This window comes from Xiphophorus hellerii, chromosome 16, assembly GCF_003331165.1.
Source record: "Xiphophorus hellerii strain 12219 chromosome 16, Xiphophorus_hellerii-4.1, whole genome shotgun sequence".
In the NCBI taxonomy this organism is placed as follows: Eukaryota; Metazoa; Chordata; class Actinopteri; order Cyprinodontiformes; family Poeciliidae; genus Xiphophorus; species Xiphophorus hellerii.
The window spans coordinates 21,175,928-21,187,620 of record NC_045687.1 but is presented as its reverse complement, the minus strand read 5'-3'; the positions used below and the strand labels follow the sequence as shown (position 1 = coordinate 21,187,620).

At 39.0% G+C, this 11,693-nt stretch overlaps 1 protein-coding gene across 4 annotated transcripts; it reads left to right on the top strand.

Annotated features, from left to right (window-relative positions):
- Window positions 1–662: 662 nt before the first annotated feature.
- LOC116736140 (cysteine protease ATG4D-like) lies at window positions 663–10,917 on the top strand. 4 transcript variants are annotated; one of them, XM_032588445.1, is made up of 11 exons: window positions 663–838; window positions 3,243–3,506; window positions 4,673–4,756; window positions 4,844–5,017; window positions 6,591–6,891; window positions 6,981–7,045; window positions 7,954–8,081; window positions 8,292–8,370; window positions 8,482–8,558; window positions 9,166–9,250; window positions 10,322–10,917. In XM_032588445.1, exons 2-11 carry the CDS (start codon window positions 3,314–3,316, stop codon window positions 10,444–10,446), a joined length of 1,311 nt encoding a protein of 436 aa, XP_032444336.1. In that variant the 5' UTR covers window positions 663–838; window positions 3,243–3,313; the 3' UTR covers window positions 10,447–10,917. The 4 variants fall into 4 exon arrangements, with proteins under 4 accessions (XP_032444336.1, XP_032444334.1, XP_032444335.1 ...); XM_032588443.1 differs by having other exon boundaries at window positions 666–838; window positions 9,166–9,285; XM_032588444.1 differs by having other exon boundaries at window positions 667–838; window positions 6,609–6,891; window positions 9,166–9,285.
- Window positions 10,918–11,693: the final 776 nt, after the last annotated feature.

Here is an 11,693-nt window from a genome sequence, read left to right as displayed (position 1 = left end):
AGTCAAAACGTCCCTGACTAATGTGGCAATTTGAAAGTTTGATAAAACAATGACAAATAGAAAAACTGACAAAAGATAAGTGCATTCGGTTTGTCGGAAATGAATAAACAGGAAATTCTTTGCAGATTTGAGAAGCAGTCTTCTAGTTAATGAAGTTTTGCGTTCTCCGCATATCCAACATCGCCGAGCTCTTTCTACGTTGTGGCATTTAGCCTACTGACAATTTTGTGCAGGAAACATAAAATTCTGCAGGCAACTGTTTGGACAGCACAAAGGGCCTTCCACGCAATTCTTCATTCAGATATCTAAAAATTGTGATTTTGACTAGTGATAATTAAGTTCAAGATATCTTAAATTGCAATTACGGACGTGTCCCGTCAAATGACGGACCCAGTGTCGTAATTTGAGATATCTTGAAATGAATTGTGACTCGTCAAAATGTAATTGAAGATATCTCGAATTATTATTCTTACTAGTCAGAATGTAAACGCAGCTAACTTAAATTACCATTCCGGATAGTCAAAATGTAGTTTTGTCTAGTCCAAATGCATAGTCAGACGAAACCGAATTTATGCTAAAACGGCTTGCCATACTGCCACAGCTTGTGCAGCAGAAGAGAGAGAGGAAAAGAGACCAATCACAGAAGGTCGAGTACGTGACCACCGTAAACAGGAAATGACTTCGCTCTGTCCTCTGTTGCTGTTTCAACGCTCGACGGTTCGCAGGTTGGAGTCGAAGGAACCGCAACGCAACAACAACCAGCGCGGCGGTGCTTCGTAAATGTAGTCAGAAAGTATCACAGTTTGGACGGAGGAGAAATGACGACACCACAGAGAAGGTGAGCTTTATTTTACTGACGAGGACCCGCTTAAAAGTGTACTTTAACGGCTGGAAGTCATTAAAATGGTCCCATGGTGATATATTGTCGTTGCAAATCACGTGCAAATGGCCCAGATGTGTGTTACCTGCATTTAAGACTCCTGCACGAAGAGCACAAAGCACGTTGACTTTGTTACTGTTCAGAATAGAAAGTCGGATCGGATCTAACAAAGTAATGTTTCATCTTGATTTTTATGTTTTTAACCATTCTCCCTAAAATGATGAAATATTAATATTTTTAAGCCATCAAATGTCTGAAATTTTTACTTCACTTACACTTTTTATTTGCTTTTAGTCTACTTATTTAGATTATTAAACTAATTATGATAATAAGAAATAGATTGTGTTTCCTCTCACCCATTTTTTCACGTTTCCGCCCAGAAAATTAAAATGTTAATAATGCGTAAGAAAAAAAATTAATGTTCCTACATAACAAAGCAAATAAATAAATTAAAAATAAGAACATTTTCCTGGTAGACCTTGATTGTGGTCTAACCTGCTAAATCTAACTTTATTCAGTTTTTTTTTCTGTAATGACTATAACTTGGCATGTTCCAATAATTGACCAAAGAATGATATTGTTTTGATCATAACTAAGCTGCTTTTCCGTTACGAATGAGCGTACAACTTTCAGTATGTTGAAAAAGTTTAATTTTGCAATTGCGCTTTTTCCTTTAAGTAAGAAACACAATTAAAATCGTGTGAATAAGTTAGTTAGATAAGTCAGAAAATAACACGATCCTCCAACTACTTCCTGTCGTCGTCTTCTGCGTGGTTTGCACCAGTGGCAACGTCCAGTTGTTGATCATGTGACTTGTGCGATGCGGGAAAAAAAGTGCTTCCATCGCAGTTTTACCAAATTAAATGTGGCCAAAAAACTCACCTCATCTAAAAAAAAAAAAAAACAAGAGTTTTGTTGAAATTGAAGTTTCCTTTGAGTGAATTTATTTTCAAAAATTTTCTCCACCACTTAAGAGTCGGTCACATGCCTGTTATGGACTTGCTGGAAGTGGAGCTTCGTGAACTCATCCGTCCAGCAGCCGATTCTCCACAGTGGGATGGTGTGGTGAGGCTTGAACAGGAGCAAACCTTGTTTTTCTGCATCAATTACATTTTCTCTTTTTAGGTCAGGGGTGTCCAAAGTGCGGCCTGGGGGTCATTGATGGCCCTTGGAATCATTTTATGTGGCTCCTGACCGCAACATGTAGCCCTCTGACACTCTTTGTAATTTTCTTTTCTGCAGGATGAAATTTTCCATGCCAAGTTTATAACTTTTTAAGCTGAAAATTATACCAATAACTTTTCTTTACTTAGAATATTTTATTTTTTTGCTTTTATTTCTATCTCATAATAAGCTGTGTCGCAAACATCCGTCATGTTTGTATTCAAACACAGACTCAGGCACACTCATGCATTACATCTGATAATGGATATCAGATAGCAAAGTTGCAGAAGAAGATCTGTATTTTTGTTGCTGGAAATAAAGTAAAAAAACATTTTACACATCAGACTTTAAAAGAAAAAAAAAAGAAACTAATAAGCTCAAACAGTGAAATGACTGTAAATGTTAAGGCAAATAGTTTTTTTTATTCATTTATTGCATTCATTTACAGTTTAAAATGAACATGTTGACACAAACAAAAGTTCTGAACGAAAAAAAGGTCAAATATTACATGTTTTATTTATTGTTGTGGAGGTAAAAGAGAAAGAATTCACAATAATAATTAAAAGTTTTCAATTGTGGGGGTGGGGGAATAAAATGTTGGCCCCTGAATACTTTGAACTTGGGCAAAACATTTGGACACTACCTGCCTAAGGGCTTATCTTGTGAGGGTCCTGACCCTTAGCTTGGAAATCAGCAGACTGAAAGCATCTGTAACCAAGCAGTTCAATAATGCCAATCTTTGTTATAACCAACCATTACAAACAAGTTAATTTATTTTTGGTGTGTTTTTGTTTTTCATTTATTTTCGTCCGTTTCCTCCATTTTGCACTGCAGCTGACTGACCCAGTGCCCGGCCGCAGCGTTCTCTGATAGTGTGTGAAGTCTTTCACATCAACCACAGTGTGGTGACAACTATGACTGTGCAAGTGTCGCTGGGAACCAGCAGCAGCAGCTGCAGCAGTTAAAGTGACATACCTGAAATTCCATTAGTCGCAGGGTGCTGTCACATGTCTGCTGTCTCCGTTTATTATCTCACTAAGTGATTTGCTTTGGTTTTTATTGGCTGATCCGACGCGGTGGGAAAGGAGCTCGTTTGTGCCAGTAGAAGCAGTGGGATTCATTGTGGACGGCTACTTGTGTCACGTGTGGGCAGTAGGAAACGGTTAACGCTTTATGTTCTGTGTTTTATGGCGCATAGACCTCTGTGGTGATCAGGAGAGATGGGAGCAGCACTACTCACTCGGACATGGTGATCGGCTGGCTGTAGTCATGGACCCCACCACGTCCTCCACCTATGTTTACGGCAGGTCCGCCGCGGTCGACCAGTTGGATGACTGGGACCTCCTCCCCTCTGTGTCTGCTGGGTCTTTGAGTCAGGAGAGGTTCTACGAGGACCGGGTTGCAGAGGACAAAAGCAAATTGAAATCCAAGCTGGTCTCAGCATGGAACAGCGTCAGATATGGTCAGTTTGTTTTTTTTTTTTGTTTTTTTATTGTTTCCTACATGTTAGAGATACAATTAATCTACTTACGATTAAGTATTAATTAATGGTTTATTAGGTTAAAATTCATTTTAGTCGATTAAGTACTGACATCCGCTTAGACCTTCTTTTAGTTTTGTAGTTTGGCCGCCATCCAGCAGAGGGCGTCATCCGTGGGGTTCCAGGATTAAAGATGGTGACGGTACAGAAGAACGGGAAAAACAAATGACTGTTCAGAGTCCGGTGCGGGACACAAAATGCACTTTATGCGCTTCTGTTTTGAAATAAACACTCGACAAGCTCGTTAAGTTTGACCTTAATTGCGTTCATTCAGCCGAGCTGCATGGCAAAGCGTATCAATATCACTGATATGCTACAAAAGGGAGGATATCTACGACGGCGTATTAGGGTCGCGGCAGATGGAGAATAGGAGTAAATTTCCGCCAGTTAACTCAAAAAAATGTTAGATTAATTCTCCGGAAAAAACCGTGTTTTTCCTAGAAAATTTCTTGAGTTTTGTCGGAAATTTACTCTTCTTTTTCTATATCTACAGCGACCCTGCATAAAATTAAAAACTTGCAACATGACAGTAATAAACATTGTGCCGATAAGCACGGTTGAGCTTTGAAAGCTGTCCCACGTTAATGCACTTTATGGAGCCAAATTTTAATATTTCTTCAAAAGCAACCACAGACGGGACTAATATGTGAATATTTTTCTGTTCGTGGGAATTTAATTTTTTTCACATATTTTATTTATTTTTTTTCATCCTTTGTTTTTCTGCTCAGGAACTTAAAAGGTTCTTGTTTGGTTATATTTTATAAATATGACTAAGTTTAATTACTTGAGAACCACAGTTTTCAGTTTACTCAGTCAGTATGTTATACAACTGACACAAAATAATGTTAAAATGTAATAATTTTTTTTTTATTCAGCATATTAGAAAAAATTAACTTCGTCATGTTGTGGACAGACATAAAAGGCTCTGTTTTTGAGAAAATGGACGCTTATCATTTAATTGCATAAGACTAATCAAATTTAAATTAATTTATTAATCAATACTTTGCATCCGTACAACAAATACGTAGTTCTTTTTTTTTTTTTTTAGAAGAAGAAGAATTAATGAACCCCTCTCTTTACTTCACCAGGCTGGTCCTTGAAGCAGAAATCCAAATTTAACAAGAGCTCGCCACTCATCATGCTGGGGAAAACCTACAATCTCAAAGACAGCGGTGCGGTCAACCAAACCAAACATTCGACCGCGCGGCTTTTCGTAACATTTCGAAAAAGTTTTCAACTCCGTCTCTGAACCCTTTCAGGGGACGGGGAGCGTTTCCGCCGCTCCTTCGCGTCCTTCCTGTGGCTGACGTACAGACGGGGCTTCCCTCAGCTGCCGGGCTCCTCTCTGACCACAGACAGCGGCTGGGGGTGTGTTCTGCGTACGGGCCAGATGCTGCTGGCTCACGGCCTGCTCATACACCTGATGCCCGCAGGTGAAAACAAAGCAAAGTTTGCAGGAGACAAAAACGACACACACAACCAGATTGATTCCGTTGAAGTTTGAGTCTACTGTTGGGTCTTCGATGTCACTTGTGTGATTGATTTTAAAGATAACTTTGTTTTATTGTTACTGTTAAACTAAAATCTCCAGCATGGGGAAGTGGGATGATCTCGGGTTTTCTTGATACAACACACACAATTAAACAAGCAAATATAATGTAATGGGAGAAGGAAAATGAAAACATGCTCTTTTAATTAGCTGTTTTGATCAAACTGTTGATGTGACACTTTTTGTGTGTGTATTTTGGGCCAGGCATGGTATTTTGTTAATTATTTGTTTTACATGACAATCTAAATGTTTTTCACAGTTTGAATGACTTTCATTTAAACTGCTCGTTGGCCTCAAGTGTCCACAAATCGCACAGTTGTTGTTTGGCCTGAAACGATCGATTCGATTAATCGTGGTGAATCGATGATTGAAGTAATTGTCAACTAATTTAATATTCAATTAATCGCTGACTCGAGTGTACAGACTCAACAAGTCATTTGCTAAAAACACATTTAGAGCGGTAATTAAGCCAAGAATGTACAAAAATACACACATTTTTGCTTTTAAGATTAAGAAGCCTTCTTTGTTGTTTAAAAATAGAATTAAATTATTTGTTTATTTGCGTATTTTTATGTATTTCTAATATTTTATAAAAAAGCTTAAATGAGAAATCTGCAGAATGTGCCAGTTTTAAAAAAAAATCTATTTAATCAGAACAATCAGAAGATTAATCGATAACTAAAATAGTTATTAGCTTCACGCTGCTAACTTAAATGTTACGACATTCAAATGAAACCCTTTTCATTTACAAAGAGAACCTCACTGAAACTGTCACAGAGTCACACATGGCGGTGAGTAAGCATGAGAACTGTCACACCTATAACTGCTGACAACATTGAGAGCAGGAACAAGATGCAATTTTATAGAAGATTGTATCGCTGCAGTTAGCCCTGTCACAGTAAAACAGTTTGCTGGATGATAAATTATCACAGAAATTACTGCGATAAATGATAATATTGTCATTTTGAGACCATATTCAAGTAATATAATAGTAATGGCATAACAATGCAAGTTCACTCTTAAACTGAACAAATTAACTTTGTACAGAACTCTTCACTCTGGAACGGTAAGACATTTTAAATATCCAGAGTGAAACGCAGCGAATGAAAACAACGAACAAAACGCAAATAAAAACCACACACAACTGAAATCATGAATAAAATGGAATCATGAAGTCTCCATGAACAACATTTCCCTTAAAAAAAATATGAATCATCAGAATGGAAATGATCAAGCTCATTCTAACTTATCCTGCGATTTGATGAATTGTTTAACTGCTTATGGCGACAGGCGTAGCTGCAGTGAACTCGCAGACGTCAACTCTTTCAAAATCGAATAAAATGGGAAAATGGTCGCAGCAAAAACTGCAGCTACAAAGCTTGCCAAACTGCTAAAAACTTTTTACTTCCATGACTGTGCATGATGTAATTGAGTAACATTTTGGGGGGAAAAAATAGTCTCGGAACTTCTTCTAGACTGGACTTGGCCTGTGCGGTACTCCTCCGTCAAGGACGACCTGGACCTGCTCCACCCAGCCGACTGGACGGCAGGGGAAGTCGGGAGTAAGAGGGGGCGGAAGCTTAGCGTCGGCTCCCTCCTGGACAGACCCATGGAAGCCACACACAGGAGGGTGGTGGGCTGGTTCGCTGACCACCCCACGGCCCCGTTCGGCATACACAAGCTGGTGGAGCTGGGGCAAAGCTCAGGGAAGAAGGCCGGCGACTGGTACGGCCCATCCATCGTGGCTCACATCCTGAAGTGAGAACTGAATGAATCCCTCGCAGCTGTTGGAGCGTCAGAGCGAGAGATTCTTCATACTCTGATGGTGAATGTGGTCCTGTTTTCAGGAAAGCTGTGGCGGCTTCGGTGGATCTCCCCAATCTGGTCATTTATGTTGCACAAGACTGCACCAGTAAGTGGTTTCCACATTACATGTGTAAACTAGAGATGTGCCGGTCAGGTTTTTTTTGTCTAAACCGATTTCCAATTTTTTTTATTACGGTCTAACAACTATAATGATGCCATGTCATGTAAAGTCGGCTATTTATAGCTTTACATTGTGTTTAAAGTTATTCCCACATCAAAAACATACCTGGAGTGTTGCCTTGATTTGTTCATGCATGTTTGAGAAATCCTTTAATCTCCCGTGGCAACCTTTCACGGGAGATTAAAGGAGCCTTTGAGCTCCTTCAGACTAGCCAACAGCAATTAGCAAACACCAGTTAGCATCATGAGTTCTTTATAGGAGCTACTTCTCCGTGAAAGGCTGATTTAAAAACGTTGTTAAAGGGTTAACAACATGATGACTTCCTGAAGGCGGAGTTTCACAAAGAGCAGGAGCTTCTTAAAGAGACAGAGACCCAATTTCAAGGCATTGAATTACGATGTGAAATTTATTTAAAGTCATATTTGATATATGAAGCATTTGTATCACAACTGAAGGTTACATAATAACTTTTTTGTGCTATAAAATGGCACTACATGCCTGGAAGATATGTAATGCTACCCCTTTAATAGGTTGGAGAAGTTTTGAATCCAGCAGGATTACAAAATGATTCCATCAATCTGTATACAGCTAAAACAATATTTGATTTCTATTAAACTCAAAAAAGTGAATCAGAGCTGAAAATAATGAGATTTCTTTGGTTTGATGCCTTTAATGGATGAGAAAAAAAAAGTGATCAACAGAAAACGGTCAGTTTTCAATCTAATTCCAATTGGTGTATTTCTAATAGTAAATATGAAGCTGAATTACCCTTTTAGCTCAGCATGCTGTAGTTTAATAGTTTTTATTACTTTTCTTTATTTTTTTTATTTTAGTCTACCTCCAGGATGTCAGAGGGCTGTGTGAACGGCCCCTCCCTCAAAGCTGGAAGTCCGTCATCGTCCTGGTTCCTGTCCGGCTCGGAGGACAGGAGCTCAATCCTTCCTACATCCCCTGCGTCAAAGTACTTGAACTATACATGGCTCTGTTGTTAATGAGGAGAGAATTGGCATCCTCTGACCAGAGATGTGCTAATCAGTCAGCGAGAGTCTGGACTGAGACCATTTTTGCTCAATAAAATAGGCTAAAATGTCCAGAAATTGCATTTTTATTCTGTTCTACCTGCTAAAACAACAACCAACAGGTATGTTCTATTCATGCATTTTCTTTCTAGAAACTTCTGATGCTGCAGTGCTGCATCGGGATCATTGGTGGCAAACCAAAGCACTCTTTGTTCTTCGTTGGCTTCCAGGGTACACTTGGTGACGTCACGACAATATCTGATCCATCTAATCACTGTTTTTAAATAATATATATATATATTTTTTTTATTTTGCCTTCCCTCGATCCCTGCTTTGATAAAGACGACCATCTGCTGTACTTAGACCCTCACTACTGCCAGCCTGCAGTGAACATAAAAAAGGACAACTTTCCCTTAGAGGTATGAGTTAGCATTTCACTTCCTTCCCCTTTTAACACTTTCTGTCTCGTTTCGTCTGGTGACACCTGCTCAGTTTATCAGCCGTTAAAACATAGTAAAGCAAAAACCATTCCTGCAAATATAGCTCGTCATTTTTCTGTCAGTTCAGATTTCTGTCTGAACTGACACAAATTAGTTCTACACTATTAAAAAAAAAAATCTCTCGTTGCTGATCATTTTCTAAATTTCACTGTGATCGTCTCATTTTAAAAGGCCAAACTTTATGTATTATGGGGAGGCTTTTATGTGACAAACCAAAAAAGGTGGCGCATAATTGTGACGCCTGAACAATGATTAACTTATCTAGCTAAAAACAAACAGGACAAGGTTAAAATTACTTGCGTACACAAATTCTGTCAGTACAAACAGTAAACATAATTTTGAAAACCATGTTTTCAAACTTATTTTTCTTTTACTTTAAAATTAGTCTACGACAAAAAAAAAAAAAATCCCAATAAGATATGTGGTTGTTCTTGGTGGTAATTTGGCAAAAAGTGGGAAAGTTGTGTGAGTATTTGCATATCAATGTGAATGTTTTTCTGATCTCATCTCTCGTCTCTGTTTGCAGTCGTTTCACTGTAAGCAACCCAGGAAAATGGCCTTTTCCCGCATGGATCCCAGCTGTACCATAGGATTTTATGCAAAAGATCAAAGTGAGTTTGAGCTCATGTGTGCAGCTGTGAACGAGGTACGATTTTCTTCTTGCTATTCATCAAAGGTAGCATTTTTTTATCAAAGGGGCTGTGTTGTGTAAAATTGGCTTTGACATAATGTTATAATGTTACGCCCTCATCAAAAACACACTTGGAGTGTTGCTTTAATTCTTTCATGCATGTTTGAGAAATCCTTTAATCTCCCGTGGCAACTACTCAGCTGTGCTAAACGCTTGGGTGGACTTAGCTCCGCCTTTGAGACAAACTCCTCCGCTGACAGAGCAGCAATCCCCACGACTCCCCTACTCGGCTCCTTCAGACTAGCCATCAAGATGGCTAAAACCAACAAAATGACAAAAATTAAATTCAGAAAACATCTTTGTGACATAAAATGAATAAAAACGTTAATTAATGGGGGGGACTCTAAATCAATGTATACGTAATGACAATAGGATGCTTTGACCTTTTTGCATTCTGCACCCAAAAACGAACCAAGTATGAAACTACTGTAAAATTGTATAACTTATAAAAGCTAAACTAAAGCTAAACAATGTTGACTAACTAATGAAAACTAGAAAACTCACTCTAAAACCCAGCTCAAACTTATTAGAGTCACAACAAAATTAAATTAAGCTACAATAAAGAAACCCCAAAACTGTTCTAACCCTGCTAGCCAGCAGCAATTGGCAAACATTTGGTGGAACTGCAAATCTGCTGAGCTTATTATTTGAGCTACTTCTCAGTAAAAATGTTGCTAATGGGTTAATAGAGGAGCCATCTGATAATTTCCTGAAGGCGGTGATTCAGAAAGAATCGGAGCTTCTTAAAGAGACAGAGGCCCAATTTCGAGGTGTTGAATTACAAAGTCAAATTTCTTCTAAGTCATATTTGATATATAAAGCATTTTTATAACTGAGGGTAACATAATTACTTGATTTTGCTATAAAATTATACAATGTGGCTGGAAAACACATAATACCGCCCCTTTAAATTCAGAGAGGCTTAAACAGATATTTCGATGTGCTTTAATCTTAAAACTCAGCGCTTTGATCGACGCGTTCTGCTCCGCAGGCCGTCTCCACGTCGGCAGAGACGTACCCCATGTTTATATTCTCCGAGGAGAAGCGTCGGGACGTGGAGGAGGAAAGCATCAGCAGCAGCATCACTTGCATCCAGAGAAACGACAAACTGAATAACGAGGACGGCAACAGCATGGACGAGTTTGTTCTGATATGAACAAGAAACGGAGGAGATGGGCTTTTTGTCTGTGCGGAAACCGTTGAGGATTCGCAATCTTCCCTCTTCGACAAGCTTGCAGGACTCGGCCGGGAACACACAGGTCCAGTGACTATGAACTGACCAGGTTTTAGTCGCCTCTCTGCTGTATTTTTATCGGTGTTTTGTGCGTCTGTGAAGTTGTATTTATTCCAAATAAAAAAACATTTGCGTTAATTCCTTTTAGCAGAAGAACTCAAGTGTCACTTGTTTGGCGTTAGCATTGTAACACGAACCGGCTAAAGGGAAGCATTGCCGTGCAATGTGTGTGTTTTATGCTCATGTGGCTATAAGCTGCTCTTTTACATGGACTGGAAAAGCGGATTTCTAAGTTTTGATTTATGACCTTGTTTGAATTTAAATAAAATAATAAAACATGCTCTCTAAATGTATGTTTTCCTATGAAGCATTTGTTCATGGCGGCTTGTTGTTGGTGTCTTTTAATGGCAATTCACCCATTTATGTGTTTGTGAACAAACTCCTGTGAAGACATCACACATCAGTTTATTTTTCTATAAGTATTCTTAGCAAATATTGAGGTAAATGACCATACAATGTTCCAAAACTACTCTTTAATTCAATGTAATTATAGATTATTGTCCCTACTGGCATTCACGCAAGTTCTTCAAACATAATGTCGTCAACTAAAGCGAACTCCGCATGCTATGATTGAAAGAATCATTTTTAGCCTTTAGGCATTTCACTTCTTCCTTTGTGGTCTTCGACTAAGCGGTTACATGAGACTCGCTGATCTCTCACTTCCATCTTTGTGCAGTCTCAAGCACCATAAAAGCAGCTTTGATGTCTTTTGTCCCTTGTTGAGATAATTTTGTTTGACTCTCATGCTTGGTTTGCACAACCAAGACAGAATAATAACCAAGGGTGCGGTACAAACTCTTAGTTCAGCAAGGTGAGAAGCTCCAAATATAAGCAGAGAGGCAACTCCTGTGATTACCACGACGCCTGCAGCTCTTGCTGGTCCAAGTCCAACACATCGGACATAAGCCGGTCTTTTTCCTGTTACGGAATCCTTTACATAGTCAGCATGGCGGTGTAAGTCCTACACTGGCTTGACCTCAACATCTTTAGTCTGCCGGGTCACGTGTACATGATGATGTGTTTACCCAGCTGCAGCAAAGGACTTTCGGTTCTACAACAACAATTCTGA

Bases quoted from the DNA above. Each gene is read 5' to 3' on its own strand.
- LOC116736140 (XM_032588443.1), top strand. From the start codon at position 3,314: ATGGACCCCACCACGTCCTCCACCTATGTTTACGGCAGGTCCGCCGCG. The intron at 3,507-4,672 runs GTCAGTTTGTTT...TTACTTCACCAG, and splicing joins ATGGAACAGCGTCAGATATG to GCTGGTCCTTGAAGCAGAAA. The intron at 8,082-8,291 runs GTACTTGAACTA...TTTTCTTTCTAG, and splicing joins CCTACATCCCCTGCGTCAAA to AAACTTCTGATGCTGCAGTG.